The 27,987-nt window shown below is 49.2% G+C and overlaps 1 protein-coding gene across 2 annotated transcripts in view; it reads right to left on the bottom strand.

Moving 5' to 3' along the window:
- Positions 1–25,123, bottom strand: part of LOC119157402 (rho GTPase-activating protein 20-like) — a 39,665-nt gene extending 14,542 nt beyond the window's left edge. Inside the window, exons 1-4 of one of the 2 annotated variants that reach the window (XM_037408308.1) lie at positions 24,982–25,123; positions 5,786–5,868; positions 1,329–1,499; positions 594–743 (exon numbers count right to left, since the gene is read on the bottom strand). In XM_037408308.1, the coding sequence (XP_037264205.1) occupies positions 594–743; positions 1,329–1,499; positions 5,786–5,865 (401 nt within the window). In that variant the 5' untranslated portion in view covers positions 5,866–5,868; positions 24,982–25,123. The remainder of the gene's footprint in view (positions 1–593; positions 744–1,328; positions 1,500–5,785; positions 5,869–24,981) is intronic. The other variant, XM_037408310.1, reaches the window with a different exon arrangement.
- Positions 25,124–27,987: the final 2,864 nt, after the last annotated feature.

Here is a 27,987-nt window from a genome sequence, read left to right as displayed (position 1 = left end):
TCTTGAAGAACCCTTCCATTTCTGTAGTCTGTTGCCGTGGGCTTGGGACATCCTGGCAGACAGCTGCAGGAGGAAGGTTTGCCCAGGAGCTGCCCATGCTACCCTCAGGGTGGATAAAGGACTTAATCCTGTCGCAAGGCCATCTGGCATTTTTCATTGAAATAACTAACATGTCCTTCGAAATGAAAAATTCTCAAACTAGGGCTAATCTACAGAAATGGCTGTTGGCAGGTGCTGAAACAACACTCTTGTAGGTTACGTGATGACACATTTGCTATGGCAGGTGTGGCTGTGATGTTCCCAGATGCTCTGCAGCAGGGTTAGCCCTTGCTATAAACAACACTTGCGAGCGCTGGTCCTCTAAAAGGCTCTTGGGGACCAACCTGCAGATATCTAAGATGACTGTCTCCCAACATTTAAGTTTTTAGCACACTGTTTAACATGAGTGGAACTCCCCTCTCTGCTCAATGGGGAGAAGGGCTGCAGCAGAGTTCAGGGCCCTACAGCCTCGGTCATTGCTCCGCTTGACATGTGGGAGACTTGGGCAGCTGCCAGGCTGCTGGGGGAGGGAGGTCTGGTGCCTGGTGACATACCTGAAGGTGACAACATAGTTGGTGGTAGGCCAGCCAATGACAAACGAATTCTCCAGATCCATCTTTTTCTCTGTCACTTCGCTGAGACTGGTGCCAGTCCACACTTCACTCAGAGGCACCTGCTTTTTCAGCTTCAGGCTGGAGGAGGACCTGCAATTCAAATTACAGATTTCTCAGGCCAGAACTCAACATCTAGACCTTCAGAATCTGGTCATGTCACCTTCCAGTCATGCAGATCCAGTGACAGCAACAAGCCCCACCCTGTCCCCCGAACTAAATGTCTGGACATGGGGAGGTACTACAAGAAAGTTTTGCAAGTAGATTTTGGGGTTGGTGGCAGCAGTGGGACAGCTGTGGCTTAGGGCAATGTGAGTGGCCAGAGCCATCATGCAGGTAAATGGTGATTTAGGCTAATTACTGTCTATGCTAATAACTGAAGTCACCTAAGCTCTTAATTTAGGTGTGGCAGAAGTAGCCACGCCAGAAGGCAGTTTTCTGTCCTTACTGCCTCTTGCCCTCATGCTGTTTCTTCAAGAAGCCACATAAAGGAAAAGGCAAAACCAATCAGACAATGTTTCCTTCTGGAAAATGGAGCAACATTAATATGAAGAGGAATTTCTGGAGGTAAAAGTCTTCATAAAGAAGACTTGTTTTGATGCTTGCTCCACAAATAGCTCTGAGCCTAGCTTCAACAGCACATACTGGGGAGATGGAGCGACTGTGAATTCCTCTTACTTCGACTTGGCGATGACCAGCACATCACTGAACAAGATCAAATGTCTTTCCTGTGTCTGCAGGCCCACGGTTAGCTGTACTCGCTCGTCCAGGATGAAAGTGGAGCCTGGGCTGCTGAACACCCCACTTGGCAGCCCATTGTCTGAATGGGAAGAGGAAAGGGTGGTTTCCCTGGAGGAGGAAGATAAATCATAAGACATCAGAAGCTTTTCTAACAAGGGTTTGTGGTTTGACACAGGTGACTGCTTTGGAACAGCCCGACAGCCCCATGCCTCCCCCAGCACTGCCCCTATTACTCTCAATTATGAACTGCATTTGCCTGCCTTTTCCTAGTCAATTCTACCAGCCTCAGGCAGATGGAGAACTGCCTAAATGCTCACACCAAATCTGAGGGGGTTAAGCTGCTGAAACATTCATTTTTGAGTCATTTCTCACTCAGGTCGAATACTTATTTCCTGCACGTGTGTGTGAGCTATGACTCAAAAAGAACATGGAAAAAACATGTCTCATGGCACTGCTCAGCCTACACGGGCAAGGACTGCCATTTCTGCATGTTTGCCATCTGCACTGAACAGCTTGTCAATGCACGGTTTGCAACACAAAGGAAATGAACTGCATGTACTCATTAATTCCAGCCATCTGATTCTGGCTTGCCTGGCTGCAATCCAGCACCTTCTTTCTAGATGCGAGATAGATGTAGCTGCTGGCCATTTCCCAAAAACTCCGACGGTTTTTGCCATCGTTGGGATTGAACCAGATCCTTTACGCTATCCCCAGCTGGAAGTGCCCTGCCAAGTGCTCATTTCCCCTCTTGCCTCTCTGCACCCTCTGAGCACCCTCCCAGCGCTGCTCCTGGCTTGGGCTGGCAGTGCTGGCAGCACAACAGCTCCCACCGGCTTTTCCTGGGTCTGTGCAGGTAGGATTGTGCTGAATGAACAAGCAATAGTTCTTTGCTGAGCCTTGCTCAAAGACCATGTTCATGTGCCTGACCCTGACTGAATTAGCTAACCTCTGAGACATGGCCCCAGATTTATGTAGATAGAAAAACCCCCAGAAATCCTCCTGTCTCTACACGTAGGCAAAAATGTGTGTCCTGCCTGCAGGCAAGGACACATGCAGAAGAGATACCTTCCCTCCACCCTCAGCACTACGAATCTAGTCTCAGGGCAGACTCTACACAAACCAATGAAAAAAACACATGAGCTTTAAGGGTAATATTTTTGACATTGTTAGTCTTAACTTAGTTTCCACTGGCTTTGTAATTGGGCCTCTTTGATTTCACGGGAGTGAGTTTAGAGCCAGCCAGTAGCCGCTTTTCTAAAATCGTCCACCAGTCACAGAACACCCGCACTCCTGCAAGCAGAAATTCCCTCTCCCCTCCTCACCACTCCACAGCCACTGACAAGCGCATTCTAGGCTTCTCCACCTGTTGCATCTATGAGTGAGAAGCTAAAATCACCTTTAAACTTGATACTGAAAGCTTTCCACGTGTGTCAATTGAGCAGTGGAAGCCACACCACCTCACAACCTCGGCAGTGGATTTCCTAAAGCTGGAGGAGTTACACAGCTTTGTAAACACCACAGCAGGAGAGCAAAAAAATCTCACCAATACTCTGGTGGCCTAAGCAAGGATGGCATTGTACCAGCTCCCCTCTATAGCAATCCATCATGAGAAATGTTTAAAGCCTCCCTCCCTCATGAGGATATTCTCCAGTCCAAGTCAAGAATTTGTTTCTCTCTACTTTTTTTAGTGCAGTTTAGGGAGGGAGGGATGACAAAGAAGCCACATAACTTGGTCAGAAGACAACCAAACAAAAATCAGTTCTGCCCTTTCTATTAAATGATTCTCCACGACTTGACCCCACACACTTGTTTCAGAAAAGCAGGATGCACTGTGCATCAGTTACCAATGCTGTGATAGAAAAGGGGTATTCTTCAGGAGGGCTGGTCCAGAACAAAATGTCAATCAGTTTAGTTTTTCTTACAAAGAAAGAAAAAAATACCAAATTAAACAAATCCCTGAGGAAATGTTTTTTGTAAGATTGCCACCAAAGCAAGGCAGCAAAGAGCATGTCATCCCCTTATCTGTGTCTGGTAGTTACAGGGTGCTGCAGGAGGAAGAGGGCTCAGCTCCCACTGAAGGACCAAGGGAGATGGGCTCATGGCCAGCACTTGGTATTTCGGCAGAAGACCTGTGTGTCCATGTTTGTGCATGACTGTCTGCTGACACTCCTGGTGCTTTACACCTGCAGGAGCACAGCGCCAGCAGAGCACTGGCTGCCTCAGGAGCTGCAGGCAAAAGACAGAGCTTCTCTCCACCCAAGCTGGTGGCGAAGGAAAGCTGCTGTCAGCCTGACTGCTCCGCAGGATGGCCCGATCCAGTGGCTCTCCCGCCAGACATCCCAAGCTGATGTCCCCCTGCCCAGTGCCGGCAGGGTGCGGGCAGACTTCCCTGTGCCCCCGCTGTCCCCAAATGCCACTCCCAGATCCCTCTCACACCCAGATGAGTGTGCTGGGGCCAAAGCCCAAGGCCAGCCCTCCCACCCGTGGGCCAGCCGACAGAGCAGGGGCCAGTGAGGTCCCTGGCAGCCAGTCCCCGGGTGCTAGCCAGGCAGCAACACGCTAGGGTTGGGCTAGGGGTGGGACACCAGGCTGCTCCTCAGGGGCAATGTTGCTGCAGTCCCAGCACAAATGCCGCACCGGCCCGTGTCCGGCATCCGATGTGCCTTCCCAGTGTGCCTCATGTCCCCTCTGCCTGCTGCTGCGAGTTCTCGTGGCAGGACCTGCGGCCAGCCATGCTTCCCCTGCCTGTGACAGCTCTGTCCAGGCTGGTGACAGCTTATGGCCTCCTCGTTAATTAAAGTAAACCACAGCCCTCGAGCGCAGTCAGAGCGGAGGGGACAGGGACAACTGTGCTCTCTGGTGGGCTTTGCAAAACACGTGCAGGTCCATACGGGATCTCTCTGCACCCCAGTCCTCTGACAGCTTCCAGTTGTGCTCCTTACCCACAGCCACATGCCACTGGGAGAGGAGTCCCCACGTACTGGTCTGCACTGGGCAGTTCTCTCCCACAGCTGCTTCTGTCTGTCCTTCCCATGGCACTGCCTCTTCCGTTCCTTAGGGCATCTCTGTTTCTGCCTCTCATACCACTGCCTGTGGTGGGTGCCAGAGCAGACTGGACAGCAACAAATTTGTCAGCCAAACACCCACTGACTGTTTGGCAGAACCGCACAAGGAAGCTTGTCCTGCAGTTCAGGAAGCATGGGAGGACAGAGATATTTTTTTGCTGTCTACAAGCATAGGGGACATATATATAGACATATATATATATTATGTATATATAAAAAATACATGCACACACATATATATATGTACACATATGTACACACATAAATATACATATTCAAGGAAAACCTCTCACTCCTTCAGGAGGTATGGCCTCCCAGCATCAAGACAGCATGTGCGTGGTGATGAGTGACCCGGTCACTGCACCTTGGGAAAAAGGTCCCCCGGACTTTGTGTCTCTGAGCTGGGACCCACCACTCCCTCCTGGCAGCAGCACACTGCCCCCCCTGCACTGCCTCACTACTGGGCATAAGGAAGACAGTGGGGGCTTCCAGCTGAAGGCGAATTTCTGGAGAAAATCCAGGCTGACAAGTCGGGGAAGCAGGTCCTCTCTTTACCTAGAGACGATGTGACACAGCACAGTCACCATATGCCCCATGCAAGCTCTGAACAGGCCCCTGCCATCAAGCCAGTACTGAGGACGCCATGCCCCAATGGCAGGGAATGGCTCTGCGGGGATGGAGCAGGGGCACTGCCCCAGCCCCACGCTCTGCACAGTGAGGCTGCGCTGCTGGCACTGTGCGTTCCCTGTCCAGCCCAGTGGCACAAGTGTTGGAGCTCACCGGCAGCCAGGTCCGCAGGGAAACCACACTACAGGAACATACGCACAGTTTCTTGTACCTGATTTTACTTGGGTGTCTCTGCACTGTGCAAAATATTGTCCAGGTGTTTTTACACTTGGATACAACAGGCATCAAATACCTAGACCTAGTATTACTTGCATTGAAAACAACTGGCTAGTGCTGTGTGGTGGGCTGACCTGAGCTGGCTGCCAGATCCCCACTCAGCTGCTCCATCCTTCCCTCCCTCCCAACAGGACAGGGAGAGAAAATAAAATGGGAAAAAAGAGGAATTCCCATTGGGGAAGCAGGGCGTCAGCACACGTAGCAGTTACTTGGGAAGACAAATGCCGTAACGTTAATGTCCCCCCATCCTCCTTTCCTTCAGCTTTTATTGCTGAGCATGATGTTGTTCCAGCAAAACCAAAACTCTTCCATATCTGTCCATAAACAAACTGCTCTCCGCACTGTTAAATGAATTTGAAACCCAGTTTGATTTCAGACCGTATAGGCAGAAAGGTGGAAAAGGAGTGAGAAAGGTGTTTCCTCTACCTGGAATGGTACTTTGACTTGCTGAGAGCTTTAGTAATGGCAGAAGGGGCAGATCGTCTTCTTTGGGCTATGGGCTTCATCTTCTGCAAGACAAAAAGACATTCCAGTTAGCCTGGTCACCTTGGAAGCAGATCTGCTCATCGCACTCCACAAGTCCTCTTTTTATCTAGTTAACCCTCACGAAACCTCAGCACTGAAAGCCGTGATCTGTGCTTTCAGGCACCTCCCTCCCTTCCTTATTACTAAAGCACTTGTCAGCTCTCACATTTATGTGGGATACTTAAAACTTTCCTCACTTAAAATGTTTCCAGTTTTCACAGCCAAAATTCAAATGACGTGAAATTAAGCAGAGAAAAACCCCACAGGCTGAAGGTCAGGAAAAACTTCCTAACACTCATGGCATGGAACGGTTTCTTAAGGAAAGGTATAGAAATCCAATTTAAAACTGGACTGGACAAAGCTGTGAACAAGCATGTAATACCATGGGCAGCCATGTTTTATAGGCTGAAGGTAAGGATGAGGTTACTCAGTAGATTTTTCTCTAGCTTCATCTCCCATGATGTATAGGTTCCACAAATAGACTGTTATTAGGCCCCTCTCCTGGTAGTGTAATCTCAAGGCACTTTTATAACAGCCACAGCCACCAAGTCTTGTGTAACACAGAAATGAGGTGACAGTAAGAGAGGGATTTGTGAGTTAGACATGGTAACCATCCCAGCCAACATGTACACACAAAGGTCACAGGTCTCCTTTTATCTGCTAAATGAATTTTGTGCTGGAAGAAGGTTGACAGATTTTAGCCTGGGAAAGAAATCCTTACATCAGTGGCTCTCGCTTAGTAAACATGGGAAAATCTGTCCCATGGCTCATTTCTAATTTCAGCATTTCCCTGTGTTACAGCTTTAAGTACCAGGAGGTTTAGAGTACATTGAGAACGACTGATCTTTTATTTCTGGACGTATCAAAATATGGAATATTCTAAGAATAAAAGAAACCTGGACTGCTGGTTCAGGAGAGGTCCTGCAGAGAAAGCATGTTCCTTTTATTAACCATATACTTTTCAAACTCTGTGCTGAACACAGAAGTATTTGTTGCATGTGAGCTCAGTAGTCCCTTCTCTGACTACACAACGCTATTACAGCTCAGCACCTTAAACCCACATTAACACACCGTTCTTATGATGTTAGAGGAAGGTATTATCCTCTTTTCACTGACAGAAAGGCCAAGAACAAAGCAATTACAGTCACTCTGGGTGCCTGGTGTTCAACACATTGAACTTGATTTTTCTGAGCAGTCACCAAAGCTGGCTGGGGGCTGGTTTGAAACCCTGCTGTTGCTCACCCTTGCTGCAGCTACAGGGGCTCAGCACAGCTCCAAGTCTGTCTCTAGGGACGGATGTGAGGAATCCCAGAGATGAAGAACAGGGCATTAGTGACCACTTCAGAAGTTGGTGGAAGTAATTTACCACACTTCAGAAAGGAAACCTGTGGTGGAGGCTGGTGTGGAGTCCAGCTGCTAGGGAAGGCGCACCCCTTCTCACACACCATTTCATTTACAATATACCTTTTGACTTCTGTGACAAAAGACTAGGGAATTCTCTACAGGCCTGTTACACAGCTCCTGATTCATTGCCTGATCAGGTTTGGCACAAACCTCCAAAGCACAGATGACCTTGGGAAAAAGAGTGTATGATCATGCAACTCAAAGCTGGAGTGTAATTTCCTAATGTACGAATATTCAGCTTTGCAACATCAGTAGTGCTCTCTAAGTAGATTCCTTGTGTATGTGCATATATGTAGATGGAGACAGACGACAACTACTCCGTCATTCCCTGATATGATATTGCCAAGCAAAGATCTGTCTTCGGAAGTTTCACAGAGAGAACTAAATAAAAATAACATAAACTCAACAATGTTTGTTTTTTAAAAAAGGAAGTCCCTACTAAAACAGAACATCTGGCTTTCAGAGGTGCCTTAATAGAATAAAATGTTCCTACAAAACATAGTAGGGCAAAGCATTGGTCGTGTGGTATCTTAGGTAGGGAGAAAGGCCAGGTGTGGTTGCCTGGTGGAAAGCCCCATCAAGCTGTCAGCAGCAAGCAGCAGGCACAAAGGGCAATCAGATGCATCTTTGTGCCAGGGGCACATTCCTGAAGAATCCTATGGCATGTAATAACCTTACTGTAGGTAAAGCAAGCATTTTGGCCACCTCAAAACTAGCTGGCTTTGTGGTACAACATGGTAAGGAACACCAATGACATACACTATGTCAGTGTAGTGTTGGAGGACATTTTACTCAGAATAAATTTCAGGGGAGATACCAGAGAGTCAGTGCTGGTAGATCACTTCTGACCATTAGGAAAGGTTTCAGACTGTGTTTGAAGGGCAGCAGCAATGCCTTCCAAGAAGCCTTGTCTTTGCCCACCCATTGTACGTCTCCAGAGAAGCCTGAGGACCTGTTCACTAGCACCAGTTCCAGTGGGTGCTGGACTGCCCGTGGAAGTCTCACAAAGACAGAACTTTGGCTTTGCAGTGAAATGCTGTGACTACAGGAGGCAGGGTATCCTGCCTACGCGCTAAGACCACCAGCTGCCCAGAGGTCCAGTTGCCTGATCCCTAACAGACTCTAGGCCAGGGGTCCTCAAACTACGGCCCGCGGGCCAGATATGGCCCCCCAGGGTCCTCAATCCGGCCCCCAGTATTTACAGAACACCCCCCACCCCACCCCCGACGGGGGTTGGGGGGGGAAACCAAGCAGCCGCAGATGACTGCCTGCCACCTCATCCACGTGCCGGCCCCCTGGTCTAGGCAAAGGAGGAAACCGCCTTCCAAGCCCTCAGTCGAGTGTTCTTGGCAGGACAACACTGAGGCGATGGCCACAAGGTCACACAAGTGGTATCTTACTGAAGGAACTGGACACAATTAATTGGCGTAATTTCACAGTTAACATACTTAATTTGCATATTTAACAGATAGCATTATTATAGATATTACAGATATCTATATATAATATAGATATTACAGATAATAAATTGTTCTGCCTTTGGTTTCAGTAGCCACACAAGGTAAAAGCTGCTCATGCCCTCCTTCCCTGCTTGGCAGGATGCATCTGTGCACCCCATTTTAAACAGTTCTGGTTTGCATGGGCTAGCCTACATAAATGCTGTTTCCTTAAGAGGCTGCTGGAGAAGGACAATCTCCTAACACCTTGCGTGTTCTTCCAGTGCCATGTAAAATGAGCTCTGAATCCTGCATGTTTTGAAGTTTTATGGTTTTTTTGCAAAAACCACCCCTCCCATCTCACTACGCAGTAGAGACACTGCAAGGCCTCTGTCTCTCGCAGGAGCTCTCCAGCAGCCAGAGCCCCTGCAGCTCCAGCCCAGCGGCTGCACACCAGCAGAGCTGGCAGCGTGAGGGGGGTGGCTGGTGGTCCACAGCCTGTGGCTCGCCTGGGCACTGGCAGTGTTACACAGCATCGTTCGGCACGAATCATGCCGGCAGCTGCATTCCCCACGAGCACCACTTTCGGGTGACAGGGGGACTTCGCTGCGCTCCTCAATGTTAGAGCTCTGGAGTGCTCTTGTTGGAAGTCAGCTCTGCTCACACTAACCAGGCACTGGAACCAGAGAACCGCCGAAGGCACACAGCATAATGTCTGGGCTGTTTTGATGCCATGGAAACAGATACTCGTTTATCCAACATACTCTGAAAGTGCGTGAACACTTGCAACAGTTTGGACCATGTTTGCACATTACTCATCTCTAAGCTGCCAATTTTAGCTGTGTGTTTCTTGGCACTGAGGACTTTGTGAGTCTAATGCCCCTCATTCCAAACCCATGTATGGCCCACACCCTTGGCTCAGCTGGCCAGCATCAGTGGGGTTTTTTTGCCCCACTGACCTCTGCACTTGAGTGTTATTCTTCACATAAAGTGGGATAGAGATGAAAAGTAACAACACCTGTATAGAACAGGCTGGATTTTCCTTCTGTCAATAGCTGGTCAGAGATTGCAAACAGCTGGCCAAAGTTTGCAACATCTGTGGCACTCCAAAGCTGCTATTTGGTTTAGTTCACATTCAGAAATGAAAATAAGATTTTTTTAACAGTGCAGTTTTTCTGCAAAACATAAATTGAAATATTTGTTTCAGAAACACTGACACACTGTGCCTTCAAAAGCACTAAGTTTTCTTTGACCTGAGCACCTGCTGCAAGCTGACCAGGCTGGTGCACTCTGATAGCAGCATCGGGAAGCTGCCCAGTCAGACCCATCTCTGTCAGTCAGTGCACAGCACCAGGGAAACACGTCTCTGTCACCCAGGAGCTGCTGATGCTATGAAAGACAGTAGGTTATGCTGCCATGGGCCTGAGACCCTAATGCTTCCAGACCAAATGTGGGAGGTAAACACAGCCAAGGAGCTGGTCGGCTTGCCACCTGCAAGGTCAGGACCGCCTGGATGCAGGACCATGCACACAGCAAGATGTGACAGATCCACAGGACTTTGGATTTCTGGGTTAATCCATATGATAGGGCTGCTGCAAAGCTGCAGACCATGGGGCTAGGTGGGTGAGCTGGCATGAAGCGAGGACATTTTCCAATGGAAACTTGCCTGGCAGGAAGCTTTAAGATCCTGCGTGGCAGGAAGAATTCCTTTGGAGCCCTCCCTTCATTTTACTGGAAAGCTCTTCCAAAGCAGTGTGTTTCGATAAAATGTTTTTGGTTTTTTTTTTCAATTAATCTGCATTTTCCAGGGAAAAAAATACACTACATGAAGGCTCCTGGGTAGCTCTGCTTTGGCCATAAGGTATGTCACCACTGAAAGATTGAAACGCCAGTCTGAAAGCGGTGTAGAAATAGGAGGATGATGCTCTGCAGAGCATCTGCCAAGAAATGGGGCTAGCCGGCACATTCAAAACTAGCCTGATAGGCCCATACCGCCCTGCAGTCTTGTAGTGGAAATGTCCTTTGTGGGGATGGAACACACAGCGAGGAAGATCAGTCAGTGAGCCTGTGCCCACCCCATATGCTCTCTGCTGAGGCAACAATGATCGCCATCCCCTCCCTTCTCTTTTGACAAGGGGAGAATTGCGCACTGCTTTTACTGATGTTGTCCTTTGCTAGATAGAGATGGACATAGTCTAAAAATTAAGATGTGACTTCAGATGTGGGACATTCACCCATCAGTGTCTAAGGTGTTGTGAAGGAAAAGTCCAGCTGCCCCAGCGAACTCTGGAGCTTGAGTGTTTCCCCTCCTGTTCCCTCCGACGTGGTTGTTTAACAAGACCCTGCACGGGATCTGGTGCCATCACAAGCAGGATTTAAGAGGTTCAAAGCTGCATTTTATTACAAACCATCATATGGAAATGAGATCAACTCCACACTTCAGACCTGACACTGGACTGGCTTCCCTGTACCCAGGGGGTTTAAAAGCAGTAAGATCAAACATAGGGAGAGGGTTAATTTAGGTCTACCCCTATCCTCAGCATACTGATGTTTCACCATGAATTCTTTGCATGCTGCTGAATGGAGAGACCCTACCACCACTTCACTAGTATGACTCAGGCACCCAGCTCACACCTCCAAGGGAAATTTGTTCTCCCAACGCTCTTAGCTGCCATGTTCTGTTACTCTTATGTGGAATATTCGGCTGTCAGTGTCATTCTGCCCACGTCAGACAAACAGCCTACTTTCTAGCTGTGAAGACAGTGAAAGGGTATCATATACTCTTTAAAAAGAAAAAAAAATTACAAACGCAAACTCTGAGTCAATTCCATATTGACATTCAGATCAGTTAGGGAGGCTTATGTTGCTAAAGTAACAGAAAGAGTAAAACATGGGCCACAATGTCTTTGATTATTTGGAGCATCACAGATTGTTCAGAGCCAGTAACACTGAAACTATTCTCATTCTTGGATGGATCTTGTGAAACACTCTTTTCCTACAAATAACTCTCATCACAGTATTGGTATGTTGCGTCAGAGCAGATAGCTGACCTGCTATTAATCAATGGAACCCAGTAAAGTCGTATTTCTCAGTGGCCTACTGGAACAGAGCAAAAGTTACTGTATACATGTAGATATGTTATTCAGCACTCCGGCCACATTCAAAAAAAGTACTGAAGAGTCCAGCTAAGAGCACAGAAACAATTAACTGATCTCTTGGGCTTGGATCCATCCACATGTAAACAACCGCTGCTGCTTTTCCATCCAATAAGTTTATGTTAGCAGCAGCATTCCTACAGAAGCATCTTAACGAGAGCGCGAGATGCTTCTGCCTGCTGCTCTGTTACGTCTTGTTTATGTGAGTGCAGGATGCTCTTACAAAGTGCCTGTATAAGACTGCAGTTGCATTTCAAGTTAGAAAACCCAAATAGAGAGATTCAAAGAAAGAGAAGGGGAAATTGTTCATTGCATAGAAGGAAATCAGGCATTAGGATACATGAACTGAAAACAACTGGGCTTGCCATTTTATGCTGATTTGCACTTAAAATGAATTTTAGGGAAAAGCATGCTTGCACAGCTGCTGTCTCCTTCTGCCCTTGTTACCAGATTTCATCTGCCACTTGGGAACCCACACAAACTTGAATGCAAGCCCATGACCAGGAGTAATTTTAGCAGGGGCTCCAAACGCTGCTGTCTTGCAGTTGTTCCCCCTTGCCCCTGAAGAGGGAAATCCACTGCAGGGCACTCAGCATCACCTTACTGGGATGCAGCTTCAGTCGTGCCTACCTGTTGCATCTTATCCAGATGTGCTGTGCCACTCTGACAGACTATCTTGGGTGATACTGGCTTGAAAACCTGGGCTCCTTCCTATGTCATGCCACCAGCTCCTTGGAAGACCACTTGCCGCCTTCTCAGCCTTGATTCCCTCCCCAGCTTGCCACCCAGAATAAGACAAAAACCTCGCCAGTTCTCCTCCAAGTGCCCCTCAAAAGGTGAGTGTTTGGAGTTCAAGGACCAAGACACAAGCCCGGGCTGTGACTTGGCTCCCGCGCTGGTCTCCTGCTCTTTGCCCAGCTCCCAGTCAGGGGTAGGTGCTATGCACAGCAGGGATCTGCTGTTGCAATGGTGCTCACGGTTAGGCACTGCTAACCAGCTTCCTCTCAGCCCACTGCCAGATGGGCAGGCCAGCAGACCTGACAGGGAGAAGGCTCCAAAACGGAGCAGTCCCTCCAAAAAACATGCTCTATATCAGGGGTCCTCAAACTACGGCCCGCAGGCCGGATACGGCCCCCCAGGGTCCTTAATCCAGCCCCCGGTATTTACAGAACCCCTCTGCCCCCGCCCCCCCCGGGGGTTGGGGGGAGAAACCAAGCAGCCGCAGATGACTGCCTGCCCCTTCATCCGCGCGCCGGCCCCCTGTTTAAAAAGTTTGAGGACCCCTGGTCTATATAAACCAGCTTCCAAAAGGAGCAGCTGCTTCCCACAGGACCCCCAGCCCAAAACCTCCCCTGCCCCCTGCTGCCCAGCACCAGGGTAACCCCACCGACAGCTCTGGGGAAGCTGGCCTCGAGTGGTGAGCTGCAAACAGCCTCTGTTGTGATGCTCGCAGCGAGGAAGGTCCCAAGGGCATGCTTGGAGGGGAGATGGGAGGTCAGGTGGCTGCCACAAACCTTGCCGAGTACCTCTAGGATGGAGCAGAGTCCAGCAAAGACCATTTAGAACCCTCAGCTATGGTAAATCACTGCAATCTACCATAGTCAGTAGCTTTACACTCCTGTAATATAGGGAAAGAGCCAGGCCAAGGTCACTGAACTCTCAAGTTTTATGTACTGCTTGTATGGCAACATAATGAATCTAGCTAGGGCTGTAGCACGAAATACGCATATGATGAAGTAATTTGGTGGTATTATTATTGTGTCTCTGCTACTAGAGTAACAGGAATAATCAACCGGGTGGAGCACTAATCTGAAAGGTTTGCTAAGTAATGGAGCTATTCAATCATGAGATGTCTTTAGAAGACATCCAGAAATCGTTCTGTGCCTAAAACCTGAATCTTTAGAAGTGCAGTGCCCACTGGCTTCAGCAAACAGGGACGATGTGAGCAGACGCAGCAGCAGTGCCCGTGCTGTGTGCTGTAAGGCATGTAAACCAGGGGGTGAGTCCCCAGATAGGCAGGACAAGACACTCAGGAGATGAAAACGTTCTCGAAAGAATTGATTAGAGGAAGGGGGAGCAGCCTGTCCTGCACTTAGTTGCCCCCAAGTCAGAGTGTGTAAGACGACTGTAAGTGCTGCAGGGGCTGGCTTTGCCAGAAGGCACACGAAATCTCAGGGTAGAGGGCTGAACCTGTTGCTTTTCCTGTGCAATCTGGAATATTTCCTGTAACAACTTCACCACTAGTTAACTGTTTGAGGTGGAACTGTGCTAAATTGGGTCATTACCTGGCCAGCTGGAGCCTCTGCTTTGGTCTGCACAGCAGCAGACCCAAGCCTTCCCCCTCAGCTCAAGTCTGGACTTGGGCTGCCCAAGGAGCTGGATCCACCTTTTGAAGCTACCCCTCGCAGTGCTGACCTGGGACTGAGCAGCTGGCAAGACTGCGAGGGCTGGCTGACCCTCTCCATCACCCCAGCCTCAAGAAGCACGAGCAAGTGCCTGCACACCGGTTCCTCCTGGCTGGTGGAGCTCCAGCAGCATTCAGCAGGCATCTGGGCTGCTGCCTGCAGCTCCCAGCGATTCTGCCCCGGGTCCCCTTGCCTCAGCTTGAGCAGAAACAGGGGCAGCAGGGCTGGAGCAGCCCTGAGAGGACAACAGAGCCCCCCAACTCGAGGGGCTGCAATCCTGTCCCCAGCAGACAGAGCCCCCTCCATGGGGCCATCTGCTCCTTTCCCCCAAAAGCTGGCCTGTCCCTCTGCTTCTCACCCTGCTTTTTTCCCAGCAGGGATGGTCTGGGGTCAGCTCAGACAGTGCTGCAGCACAGTGGGTTTGCACTGTTTTAAGCCTGGAATGACACCCTTCCCAGGCTGGGCTGTGAGCTCCGTTACCGGATTATCTGCTGCTGAGGAGGGTGTCAGGATTACCCTTCCCCGCGGTGGGGCTGAGAGGTATCAGTGCTGGCTGCTGTTACAGAACCTACAGGAAGAGCCCCAGCCTCCCTCTCTGCCACATCTGGGTGCAATCCATCACTAAGCTCAGATGTTACCGGTGGTGGCAGGCTACAGCCACCTCCCTCCCAGCCCTTACAGTGACAACGAGTACCTCATTTTGAGAGGAAGCTGGACCAAAACCGTACTTTGCCTCTTCTGGTGCCTGGGCTGCTGCACCTCTGGGAGCGTTCCCCACACCTGCTCCACACTCCCTGCCTCTGAGCAGTCAGGCTCTGCAGGCAAACTTCACACCTCTACGAGATATTCCACCCCAACGCATCAGACGGGCCCTTATCCACTACACATAAGAGCCAGGAGACGATGAGGCAGGCTACAGCGTCCAGCTGACAGTGCTCATCCACCAGCTGCACCACCAGGTTTCTCATCCCAGGAACAGGAATGTTTTCAGTAGACATCAGAGCAGCTCCACACGTTATGCTGCCACAACACCCCGTTCCCAGCTGCCACACGAGCACCCCTGCAGTACACTGGGCCTTCGTGGCTGCTCTACAGGCATTTCAGGGCAGGCGAATAAGGGAAGAGAAGCAAACCCTACATGTCTAGAGGAATGCCCACCGCTGGACATGCCCAGGAGCCGGTGACCAACGGAGGAGCTCTGTTGAGAAAACGATTAGCTGCCAGAGGACTAACACAGCCTTTTTCTGAGACAGCGGTGGCCTTACCAAAAGTGACTTTCTGCTTTTCCCTTTACATAACTACTGCGCTTCACCATGACATCTTCCAGCTGACAGGCTCTAAACACATTACAGTTGTTATTCAACCAAGCCCTTCCTTACTCTTATCCCATACGTCTCCACTCCAGCTTCAAAGGGACTGCTTGGAAAATGGAGAAACTGAGGCTCAGAGTGAAGATTTAAGTAACATGCCTGCAGTGATGCAGAAAAGTAGTGGCAGAGCTAGGCTTGGGAGCTAGGTCTTCCTTCTGGGAGAAGTCTAAGCTAGGGGTCCTTTCTCCTCAAATCATAAGGTATATTATTCCCCTGGAGTCACCGTTGCAACATTTTCACTGCGAAAACAAGACAGAGTTCTTTCCCCATGAGCTTCTCCAAAACCACAGACCCACAGCATTTGTGAGCAGACAGAATCAGAGCAGAGCAAATCTCAGGCAGTATTACCAGGAATTCCTGATACCTAAACATTTGCCATCATCTACCTGTCCGTAGAAACAGGTCCCTTTGCCACCACTGGGGCTATAGAAGCTTTTCCACAACATAGATGACTCACCCCACCTAATAAGAAACAGTATTAACTGCTCATGCAGCCCAATTAACACTGCTAACTGCGCTGTGCCTCCTACCACCCTGAAACTCTGGCAGCCCATTCCATTTTCTGGCTAATGCGATCCTGCTCCAATCCATCCAGCCTCATTTTTCCATATTTCTTCATGTTAGCTAAGGACATGCATGTCTGCCCATTTATATTTTAATAGTTTGCACTACTTCACTTTGCATAGGGTGCAAATTCAGTGCCCAGAAGAGGGGGAAAAAAAGTGCAGCAGTTTTACAAGCTCTTAGGGGTGAATTTTGCCAGCACAGGCATATGGTAAAGCATTAACTCTTCCTTGCAAACACTAGGGAGAATCTTTAACTCTACTGCCACCACTTTAACTCTTTGAATTCCTTAAGATCCATAATTAGCCTAATTAATCAGAGGAGGCATCGTAAAATAATGTTGGGTGGCCACAGCCTAGTATTTTATTTGTGGATGCAAGTCTCTTCAGGGAGAAAGGGCAGGGTCTAATGTGAACTCAGAGCTAAGAAACTTCGGTGTAAATATTTATCTGAGCCTTTTTACAGAAGTTTATCTTCCTGTATTGTTTCACTAATTGCTTTCCTCTCCCTTACTGCTAAAATGCAGCTCCAACCAAGCTCAAACATTTCTTAAAACATGCAGAGCCTGATGGCAGTAAATCAGTTTGCAAGGACACACACTGAAACATTTCCTTTTCCTTCCAAGAAATGGAGCCCTGCTAGTTTATTTTAAAATGTCCCATATAAGGGGGACTGGGAGAAACAATTCTTGGCTGCCAACACCCGAGTGGGTTTTCCACTTGGAGGTGGCTGGAGATTCGTTTGACTCACACTAATCTGTTCCAATGCCACTTTTTTTCCTTGCTCCCATGGATACTTATACCTGCAGGGCTTGCCTTCCTCAGGAGGCTGGAACAATGCTGAAGCGAGTGCAGGAGGATGTCCTGCAAAGCACAGAGGGGACTGCTGCCGCGTGGAGCACCATGGTCTTCCCGGCTGAAACAGGTCTTTCTGAACAGCTAATGTAATGGTCCACACTCTTAAAATGACACTGGGCTGGACCTCAAATCAGGACACATGGAATTTGTCAAGGCTTGTCTCTATGCTTCTGGCTACTGAACACACCCGTGGCCCGCATGGCAGTGCCCTCCGCCTGCACCCATGCCTGGGGAATGAGCACAGGGGCTTGGTCCTGCAATACAGCACTGCCCAGGATCCTAAACCAAAGTGAAACTCTCAACTGTCACCTAAACAGCAGGACAGTACCTAAAAGGGGCTTTTAAGAAGCTTTAAGCAGGAAGACAAGGCCACAGCTCCCATCCATCAGCAGTGCCACTCCCTCAGATGCCCACCTGGAGCTCTGCGCTTCCTCACTGTGGCGTCCAGTACCAGAGAGAGGTGAAAAGTGATGGATACAAGAATAAAACATTAAAAAGTTCCTGCTATGTACAAGCCTCAGCCTACTGATACAGTGTTGATAGACAGAATCTGTGAAAATTATGGGCAACTGCTGCTGAAAACATCCATGGGTGGTCTTTTCCCTGCAAATCTGAAGGGTCAGCAGGAGCATGCCTGTGTATTCTGGGACAGCAAAAAAAGCACTGCAAGAAAAACACTGCTAGTGAGGATGAATATTAGCCATCACCTTCAACAGGCTCAGGCGCTGAACATCTGAAGAATGCACTTGGACAAAGTCTTTTTGGCATTGATAACAGTTTGAAAAACTATGGCTCACACAAATGCAAGTCTCTTCTCTGTAGCCAGCACAGCACAGCAAATTGCTAATTGATCAATAAATATTGATGTTGATTTAGAAATACTTACGTACTTTGTGCTTCTGGCCTGGCAAGAAACTAACAGTTGCCAAAGGAAGGACACCCCCCTTTAGTACTAGCACAGGAGGCCAAAAGTAAAACCTTGTTTTGTAACATTTCTTCACCTTTCTTTCTGACAGTTTGGCTGCAATTCTGGTGTCCATGGCTGACTAAATTTGAAATATTTACTGACAGTGGATTAGAACAAAGAGCTGCCACCTGTTGGGATTTTCCTGCAGTGCTTATTGCCACGGGGAAAACCCACTGCAACAGATTCCCCCTATATGTTCTGATAGAATTCTATAGTGGGACTGTTTCCTCATCCCTTTCCTTCCTTTGAACCAATGCTGAAAGCCAGGAACCTCTCGCGAGGACTTCTTGCCTCTATAGCTCCAAAGGAAACCCCTGCATAGCTCTACACACACGTATGGTCTCTAGCATCAAGCTGTGGCATGCTCTGATTATGAGCATAGCATCAAACAATTACGGGATGACTCATGACAAGACTCGTGGGAAAACAGTGGGGGCATCACTTAGATAAAGCCCTTTAAACCATTTAATTCAGGCTTGTACTTTGGGGTAGAAGTTTCTGATATAAAGCTGGATGCATGTATATAATTGGAAGGGAACTTGTGGAGTTTTACAGTATAAATATTCATCACTGAGGCCAAAGTAAATGAAGAACCATGCTCTTTCTTTAAAAATGCAAGTAAATAGTTCACTGAATGGAGCCCTGGCAAAAGGAAAAACTTGCAGAGGAGCCAAACCTGAGGAACAGAAAAATGTAACACATTCCTTCCTGTCTTTAAAATAACCCCCTTCCCTTCTCCTGGTTCAAAACTCCTCCTCCTGCCATATTAAAAATTAAAAAGCCATAGACAGCTGGGTCTGCCCAGCTACAGAATTACTTCAGCCTTTCCAGAGCAGGGACTCTGAGCTCGAATGTGTGGGCCAGCCCCCACTAGGGACCCCAGTAACTACCGGTGCATGAAATGCACAGCACCCATGCTCAGTGTGTGATACAGGAAGATATAAACTGCACCAGGAAGAGAAAGTGTAAACCACAAAGAGTTTATGAGGCAAGAACACCTCAGGTCCATGAGGCAGGCAGCACAGATCCACCTGAACGCCATGGTATGAATCCTATCCTCTCCCTGGACCCATAGTCAATGCAAGTCGCCAAGCTGCTGGTGGTCCACCAACACCGCCCCGGCAGGGACCAGCCAGGCGCTCCCCCCTCTCTACCTGCCTCGGCTTTCCTTCAGGGACAGCAGCAGGCTTGTTTTCAAGCCAGCTTCCCCCCGCCCCAATGCAAACGTGCACAAACTGTGCTCCCCAAGAAAGGTCCCACATTCCACCTTACAAATGATGTTACAGGCAGAGGATCAGTGGGTGACCCCATCCTCTCCCCCAGGCAGCTGCCAGCAGCCTTCGCTACCTGTCAATTAAATACCTGGTGCACATTGCAAGTCTGGTGTTTCTTATTATCTATTTACAATGACAAAATAATTTTATTTGCAGCTTGGCCATGGAAAAGACCTTGAAAAGAAGCAAGCTCTGTGCATCTGGATTTCATTAGAGCTTAACATTAATCCCTTTATGCCTTAGAAGCATCCTGTTAGCATTATACAGACTCTGGTCTGTTAAATGGCATTCTCAGAGCTGGCTGGCTGAAAAATGGGTTAATCAACAGCACCTCCGCCAGCACACATGCCATGAAAGGCATCTTCCTCTTTCTGTTGCTTGCTCATCTGTCTGTTAGCATCAGGAGGGGTAACACACTCATTAAGTAACATTCACCGCCAAACTCGTCCTCAAGCTCACGATAGCTTTGTGCTAAATTGTAGGATTAAATCCCACAGAATTTTACAGTTGATGGAAATGAAAAATAGGCATCCCAGCCTCAAGTGAGGATCCAAACATTGTGAATTTCATTGGAGCTGCAAGTCTAAAGTTACACAAGTTGGGCAAGTAAAAGTAGACTTTGGCTTAAACAATTGCACTTTTTTGCCAGTTTTTGGAGTTGCAGCAAAGCATTAAGGGTTGAACAGTGACAGAGGCCAAGAGAGAAACTGCTGAGCAGCTGGGCAAAAGTTGAGAATGGAAAGGCTGGCAGAAGCAGCATTCTGTAAGCTGAGCCATGCAAAAAAAGAAGGTGTGAAGGAGGGGTCTGAAAACACAGCCTGAGGAGCTGCCAGCAGACTGCAAAGGGAAGGAGAGGAGCTAATCATGGAGGATGAATGCTCAGAGATCGAATAACCCAGAGGCCAGATTGCCAAGCGAGCCTAACAAAGAAATATGCACATTCTTACAGCAAAAATGTTCTTGCCAATGACCCAATGCAAGTCAAGTCATGTGGCCTTAAAGAACATGTCCCTGTTCTTTGATGCCACAAGAGGTGGAAAAAGATAAGCAGTGGAATCAAACTATTCACATTAATTTCCTTATATAAGGCTGTTCTAATTATTCCCAGGAACGACTGCCACAAGCTACCACAGAAACTCACAGATGAGCCAAGGAGAAGCAGCGATGGGAACAAGGCAGAAGCTGTTGTGTGCCACCGCGGTCAATAACAACATGCCAGTGCTTTGCGGAGGCTAGGCTTTGTGAGAGCGGGCACAGCATCTCCAAAGAACCAAAGGCTAGAGAGCAAGACTCTTCCTAGCCAGTGCAAGGGCACAGTCTGGGACAGAGAGGGGACAGAAAGGAGCCACCTCAACATAGGTAGCACCTCCTCCTGGAGCACCAGCCTGCGCCGGCCGTGGGGACAGCAGGTGGCCCTGGGGTTTTTCGGAGATGTCACTCTCTGCCTCTATTTCTGGTGCAGCCTGAAGGGGCAGGCAGTGGAAAACTCCAAGAAACATCATATTTAAAGATACTTATTCTGATTCATACATTATTCCCCACCTTCATTTCTCCCAGTATTTCTTTCTCACTTTTGCCTTAACCTATACAGGAACCAGTGTGAAAACTGTATTGGCAGAAACTAGGCCAAATACAAGACACATTATGGGGTACAGATGACCCCAAAAGCTTCCTCATCTGCCTCTTCCACCTCTTTTCCCATTACTGGGGTTTAACACATGTTTATGTGCAAACTAATACCTCCAGTCATGAGTGTTTTTGCGGGTCTTTGATAAATATTTGATAAATACTTTACGATTTGACAGAATTTTTCCAATTTTGAGGTGTTCAGAGCAGAAAACAATTGTCCAGCAAGATTTACAGAAGAGCTACATAGATGGAATTTGTATTTTCCATCACTTAGCTGTTAATTCCTATTGGTTTTACTACTTTTCAGGTAGAAAACTGTCCTGAGGCTGAACACTAGCCTCTTCATTTGCTCTCCCTATGCAAGCACATGTACACATACACATCTGCATACACACACATATACGCACAAAGCTCCTTGGCTGATAAATTTCCCAATAAATGCGGCAGACAACTTCAAAACCAAACCAAGCCTTTCAATTGGAATTATGAAAAATAAGTTTTAAATCACAAAAAAACATCCTGTTTTGCCTCAGTTTCTCTCTCGCATGCCACAAGCCGAACTCCACCCTACCTGTTTTCAGAGGGGCTAACTATGGGTGTCAGGTTTTGGAAACTTCCATGTCCTCATCTGTTCTGCTATTTGCTCTCAGGGGAACACAAGGCAGGCAGGACTGTGGTGACAGGAGAGGGGTTGGTCCCCTGTGCACCCAGCCCTGCACCAGTCCTTTTTCCCCCAGCTCTAAGATCCCTCAGGAGAAAATGCAGAGAAATGGAAGAGGAGCAGAAGTGGGGTTTATTGGTTTTTGTTTTGGTTTTGGTTTCTTTGGTTAGTTTTTTTAATGACAGTGACACCACAGTCTCAGACTCGCTGAAACAGAGAAGGTGCTGTTAAGCAGACTTGCTATTCGCTCTACTAGGCCTAAGTCCTCACATCGATGACAGTTTCACAGACAAGTCAAAGAGAATCTCCCAAGGAGATGCCAGGTCCCTAACCAGGAGCACATGGAGAGGTTGGGAGCTAGCAAGGCAGGTTTCCTGTCTTAAGAGAGAAACCAGCCATACAGATCAGATACATACCATACTTTAGAACCCCCTCTAGATGACCTCTGCATGCCAGCACCCAGCCGGAGGATACAGGCTGCCTCCTGAGCAGAGCTGCGAAGTGGGTGATGTGCTGCCGGTGCTCCGGAGGCTGCTGGGGTGTTCGTTTGAGACGGGTGCCACCCGATGTAGCTCTGACTGTACACTGTAGGCAGAACACCGGCGCATAACAGCCTGAGTGGCTGAGTGCTGCTGTGGGTGTTTTTGGAGGGGTGTGTATTTGGATCTGCTGGGGTGCTACTTGCTGTGATGGCAGCACTGGCAAGGGTGGTAGAGTAATATGTGGATGAAGGTGAACAGAACAAATAGAGGAGCCTGAGGTGTTTGTGAGGGTGTTGGCGTGACAGAGGGTGGAACAGCAGCAGGTGGTGAACCTATGGCAGGCAGGAAGGTGGAATATGGTGTGCTGGTGAAACGCTGCACATGGGGGACGAGGGAAGGATCCACAAGAAGGATCCCTGCATCAGAGCCACAAATCAGGATCTTCCATATCACAAGCAGGAGAGGATCTGAGATCCCCCATGGCTAGTCAGGAAGAACAAACATCCACTACACCTTCAGGCTAATTAAGAGAAATGGTATCAATGGTACACTCCTTGACATCTCCCATACCTATGAAGTAAAACCAGTCCAACTATGCTGATGCTCGATTCACATCCCCTGGTTACAATCTAGAAGAGTTCCAGCACCCAGAGCTAGCTCCTCTGCAAAGACAAGGGCACACACTTCCCACTTTTGGGGCCAGCCTAGCTGAGTTACAACGAACAAAGGTGAAGCACCAAGAAGCATAAACGGTCTCTTCTGCGAATGCCAATCTCACCTAGACCAGAGCCACATTAAGCGATCTACATGTGCATTCAGCCAAAACCTAAAGTGCAGCAGCACTTAAAGACAGGTCAAGAGAAAGGAACTGTGTCCAGTGCTGTTGACAGAAGGACCTTCACCGAGCAGCTCTGAGGGTCTGCAGGGGAGGCAGAGACCATCATTATGGCCGCATGGCTAGAGACACCTATCCAAAATCAGGTTATGCACCCATCCAAAGTGTGGTATTGTGTTTGGCAGGGATTCCCTGAAGCAGCTGACTCTCAGAAAATTTAAATCTTTTTAAGCCAACAAACTTCAATATTTGCTTTCTTTGGAATCTACGTTAATTTTTAAAACATCACTAGAGGGCGTTAAATAAATAGGCTTCCCAACCAAGCTAGAGGCAGTGAGATTTTTGAGAAAACTATTTAGTTGCAGACCTCTGGGAGAAGGTTTAAAAGGCCCATGCGTATCAAAACGTCCACCTGACCACTTTCTCTCTGGCTCACAAACTAAATGCTTTACTTCTCTTTACGTGTGCCCTGGAGAGCACCAGCCCAGGGGCCCAGGAAATGTACCCAGGAACTTCCCTGCAGCTGGGCATGAGCTGTGCCAGGTCTCAGCAAGTCACCGGGCAGCTGTCCCATGATGAGGAACGCTGCCATGTATACATATGCTATCAACTACCAGTGGCTTAATTAGCTTAAAGTCATGCTGGACAAACTAATGACCAGGTCCTTGATGAAATCACTGGGAAGGCTAAGGTGCAGTGCCTGGTGCCTCTGTGCATCCCAAGGAATACACTCCATGTAGGAGCTCCATGCTCCTGCAGAAGCTGTGCAGCTCCTGCGCAAGCCCGCGACCGGCTGTAACATTGAGGCAACAAACATACTGTTAAAGGCTCTCATTTTCCATCTCTGCAGGTACCATAGAGTTGGCACATCACAGCAACGCTGTGTCTATGTTGCATAAAGGCATCAGCAGACAGAGGTCTGGTTAGGAAAAAGAATGTTAGGGAATGTTCTAAATGCAGAAGATGGGAAGGTAAAGGGAAAACCAGACACCTCTTTCTTAGGTAGGGCCCATAGGTAAAAACGGCAAGCATCTCTAAATAACTGGCAGCAAAAGCTGCAATACAACACCAATCTGGATCAGAAGGATGTCTCTGGTTGTGGGCATCCTCCAGCCCTGGCAAGCACTATAAGTATTTACAACTAGTCGCAGATTTTTTTTATATATTTTTTTTTAACAGGACTTGCTATTTATTCCAGTGGAAACTCCCTGCAAAGAAAATAGCTCTGCTCAGCTACTGTTTGTTTTGGATGATTTGTCTGAGAATTTCAAACTAGTGTTTTGAATAATGCTTACAGCTTTCCCTCTTTATTTTCCATTCTTTCAGGCTAACCCCATGCTAATACGATATTCTATTGTTTGTTCTGTTGAATTTAAAAAAATTACCCAGGGCAGCTGCCATTCGGCAGACTGAGCATCCCTTCCCCAGCAGCGCGCTCCCTGCCCTGCCACATGCTTCACCTCCTCCAGAGACTGCAGCCTCTCCTGGCCATCTAAAACCACGAGGCGGTAGGAGAGGAGCTGAGGACTGCTTTGCCTGTCGCCGTGTCCCGACACGAATGCAGTGACATGCATTTGGCAGGTTTCCTAGCACTGCAGCGGGATGCGAAAGCGCCGCGATGCTGCCGCCCCTCTGGGAAAGCGACCGAGGGGTCGCGCTCGAGGCTGGGCAGCCCCCGGGCCCCCTGCGGCACGCCCCCCCCCCCCCGGGTCACTCCCCCCGACCTGGCCCGACACCGCGACGCCCCCAGCCCACTGCCCTTTCGCAGGGAGGAAACCGGGCCCCTCCGTCGGCCGCCGGGCTGCAGCCGATGCTCCCCAGCACCTGCCCCGCGGCCCCGGCTCCGCACAGCCCCCGCTCCGCCGCGCCAGCGCCTGAGCCGCGCGGCACCGGCACATGCACCCAGCCGCCGGGCCGCGGGGGGGACACGCGGGCACACCGGAGGAAGGGGGCGGAGAGACACCCCTCCCCGGAACGCAGCCCCCGGGGGCCCAGCGGCAGAGCCCCCCCGCAGCGCAGCCCCGGGAGGAAGCGGGGCGGCCCCGCCGCGGTACTTGCCTGGCTCCGCGCGGAGCCCGCGGCGCAGCTGGGGGCGCGGGCGCGCTGTCATGCCCGCAGCCCGGGCGCGGCCCGGCGCATGGCTGTCGGCGGCCGACGAGTGGTCTCGGCGCTGGGCGCGGGGCCGGCGGCCCGGCCGGCCGGGAGGGGAGGGGCGGGCCGCTGCGAGCGGGGCGGCTCTGCCCCGCCGGCCATTGGCTGGGCGCGGGTCAGGGGCGGGGCCGCGCGGCGGCGCCCCCTACCGGCGCAGGGCGGCAGTGGCTCTGCTCCGGCGCCGTCGGGAGCGGGGGGGCCGGACCGAGTGCCCCGTCGGCGCCAGCCCGCCCCTGCTGGGCGGGGGGCACGGCCCAGTGTGCGGCGGGGCAGCGGCAGCCCCAGGCCGCCAGCTCAGCCGGCGCTTTCCGCCTGGGCCTCCCCCGGGAGGCGCCGCATGGGGAGGGGGGGGATAAATGCTGGGAGAGCGCAAAGCAAAGCGGCCGGGGCGCGGGAGCGGGGGTGGGAGGGGACTGGGTGTCTCTGCTCGCTGCCCTCGGTGGCGCGGAGCCTCGCTTTCCGCGGCGGCATTGCCCAGGAGCAGGCTGAGGGGCTCTGCACGGGGACGCGCGGCCCCGGAGGTCCTGCCGGAAGGCGGCTTCTCCGGGCGGACGCGGCCAAGAGCTGGCAGGACCCAGACGGTCCCGCTCTTGCTGCGGAGGGCGGCTGTTCTGCACGTCAGTGCACCTGAGCAAGGGGGCATGAAAGCAACTTGTGAAGTCACATTCCCACCACTTCCTACCTACCCCAGCTATCAGCAATGTATGTGCCCACACAGGTTTCCAACTTCTCCTAAAAGCAACGAGCTTCCCACTTTGCTTATGCCTATGTCTGTGTCATTCTTTACATCCAGTTCCGTAGAAAACCCCCCAAAATCTAGTCCAGTTTAGCAGTCCGTCTGCTCCTTTGGGAGGAAGAGCCTGGTTCCAGCTGGGCAGTACGCGCCAGAGTATTTGGGACCATCTAACTGCAGCCATTGTCTCTGCACGTTGTGATCTTTCCCTGATCCTCGCTCGCTCTCTAGGAGGAGAGTCGCTATCCCATTTTGGGAAAACCTGGCTTGCCACCCTTACTGTATTTGTTTGACCTCTTCCTTGAGCTTTCTGCAAGGAAGCCAGTTAATGCAATTGTGCTAATAGATGTTATCATGAAGTTATTTGTTAGTGTTGCTGTAATGTACAGGGCTGAAATTTTTTGAAAGAGCCCCCTGAGTAGGGACTTGAGTCCTATTGAAAGTTAAGAGTGACTGTGCAGCAAAAGCCAGCAGGCACTGTGTTCTTACTCCAAGGTTTTTAAAGCTCCTGTTGTGGGAATGTTTTGCCATCATAAACAGAATAGAGAGGTATGTAAAAGCCCTCAGAAAACAGCGCAAACTCCTTGCTGTCCTGCATTACTGGCGCTGCTTAAAGTGGGATCTGCCCGGGTGGCTGTCTCACAGGCTGAAATAATCTGGGACTGTTTATCACTGAGAAGGCAGGAGAAGCAACAGAGGCCAAGTGTATTCCCTCCCTGCCTCCTCTCCCTTTTTAAAAATGTTTTTTGTTGTTGTTGTTCTGTAGGAACTTTCCTTTAGAAAGATTTCTACTTGCACAGCAGGTATTTTTGTCTATGTGGGGAAGTCTATTTGTGTTGAGAAAGAAGCCGCTTGAGAGACTATTTCAAGGTAAACACATACCAAGGGTGGATACTTTCACAGTTGTGTCACTCTGAGAAGTGCTATCAGATCCTCTCTGGTGAGGTGCTGAAAAGAATACATTACATGAGGAGAATGTACTCTAATCTATGCTAAGATATTTTTATGTCTTTCACATTATAGGTTCAGTCCTGCAAACAAGTAATTAAAGCGTCAAATAAACTGAAGCATTTAAAAAACAAAAGTGCACCACATCTCAGTCGCACAGACTGTCTTGGAAAGTCAAGTGATTTTTAAAACCTATAAAGAAATATGAGGGATGCTTTATTTGCCACCTGGTACACTGTGGTATAAGCTTTGTTTTCTCTATGCATATAAGATTTGAAAAGTGGTGATTTTTTGATAATGATATCTCCTCTGTCTCTAAAGAACCCTTACAAATATTTCTGAACATAAGATACATGAGATACCTTTGGAAAATGAAATTATAGCCCCCACCCCCACCCCCCACCCCAAGTGTATGTGGTTTGTCTTTAAAAAGACAAAATAAAGCAGCCAGCCTCCCCCCAGCACACATTCATGGAGCATTATGAACCATGCACCCCTTCCCCATCCGCTCTCCTTCTCCTGGGAAATAACTCAGGAGGCATTTCCTGTAAGCAAAAAGGTGCAAGTGGGCTAGAGAAACCTAAGACTGCTCACAGTGCTAGTGCTTATTAGTACTTTTCTTCCATATTTTTCCATGAAAATGGACCCACAGTCCTGATATGGCTCTCTGCCCACTGACTTGTTATAGGAATGATACTATAAGTAAAATGGGACAGCCTTTTCCAAAGGAGCTCTCCAGATGAAATTTCTTGAGCTTTCCTTTCCAAAGTACCTCTTTCCTAACCTATCAAGCAGAAAAAGTTCCCTTTGCAGTTGCAAGTTCCTGTGAATTCTGAGTCTAACAACACTCATTATACTAATTAAAAATGCTTTAGATCTCTAAGCTTATTACACTCCCACCAGTAGCTTGATGGAATTCAGGTATGTTTCTTTATCTCCATTGCATGGGCATAGGGTTTCAGGATATCAGCAAAATGTGTCAGTAACCAAAAGAACATTTCTCCTAAATTTTCAAGCAAATTTAGACAGAGGATCCTCTTCCCTCCCCTTTGCCCCCTGCCCAAAAAACATCCATGAATGATCATTTTCTGAAGAGCGGTAAATCTTCCTAAGAAAGGGCTCAGAAATAGCCTGCTGTTTTCTCAGACTAGTTTGTTTTATGATATCACAGCAGCCATGTAGAGGATCAGATATGGAGAAAGGAAATAGTTGCATCATGCTAGGGTACAAAT

This window comes from Falco rusticolus, chromosome 14, assembly GCF_015220075.1.
Source record: "Falco rusticolus isolate bFalRus1 chromosome 14, bFalRus1.pri, whole genome shotgun sequence".
Taxonomy (NCBI): domain Eukaryota; kingdom Metazoa; phylum Chordata; class Aves; order Falconiformes; family Falconidae; genus Falco; species Falco rusticolus.
This window is presented reverse-complemented; position numbering and strand designations above follow the sequence as displayed.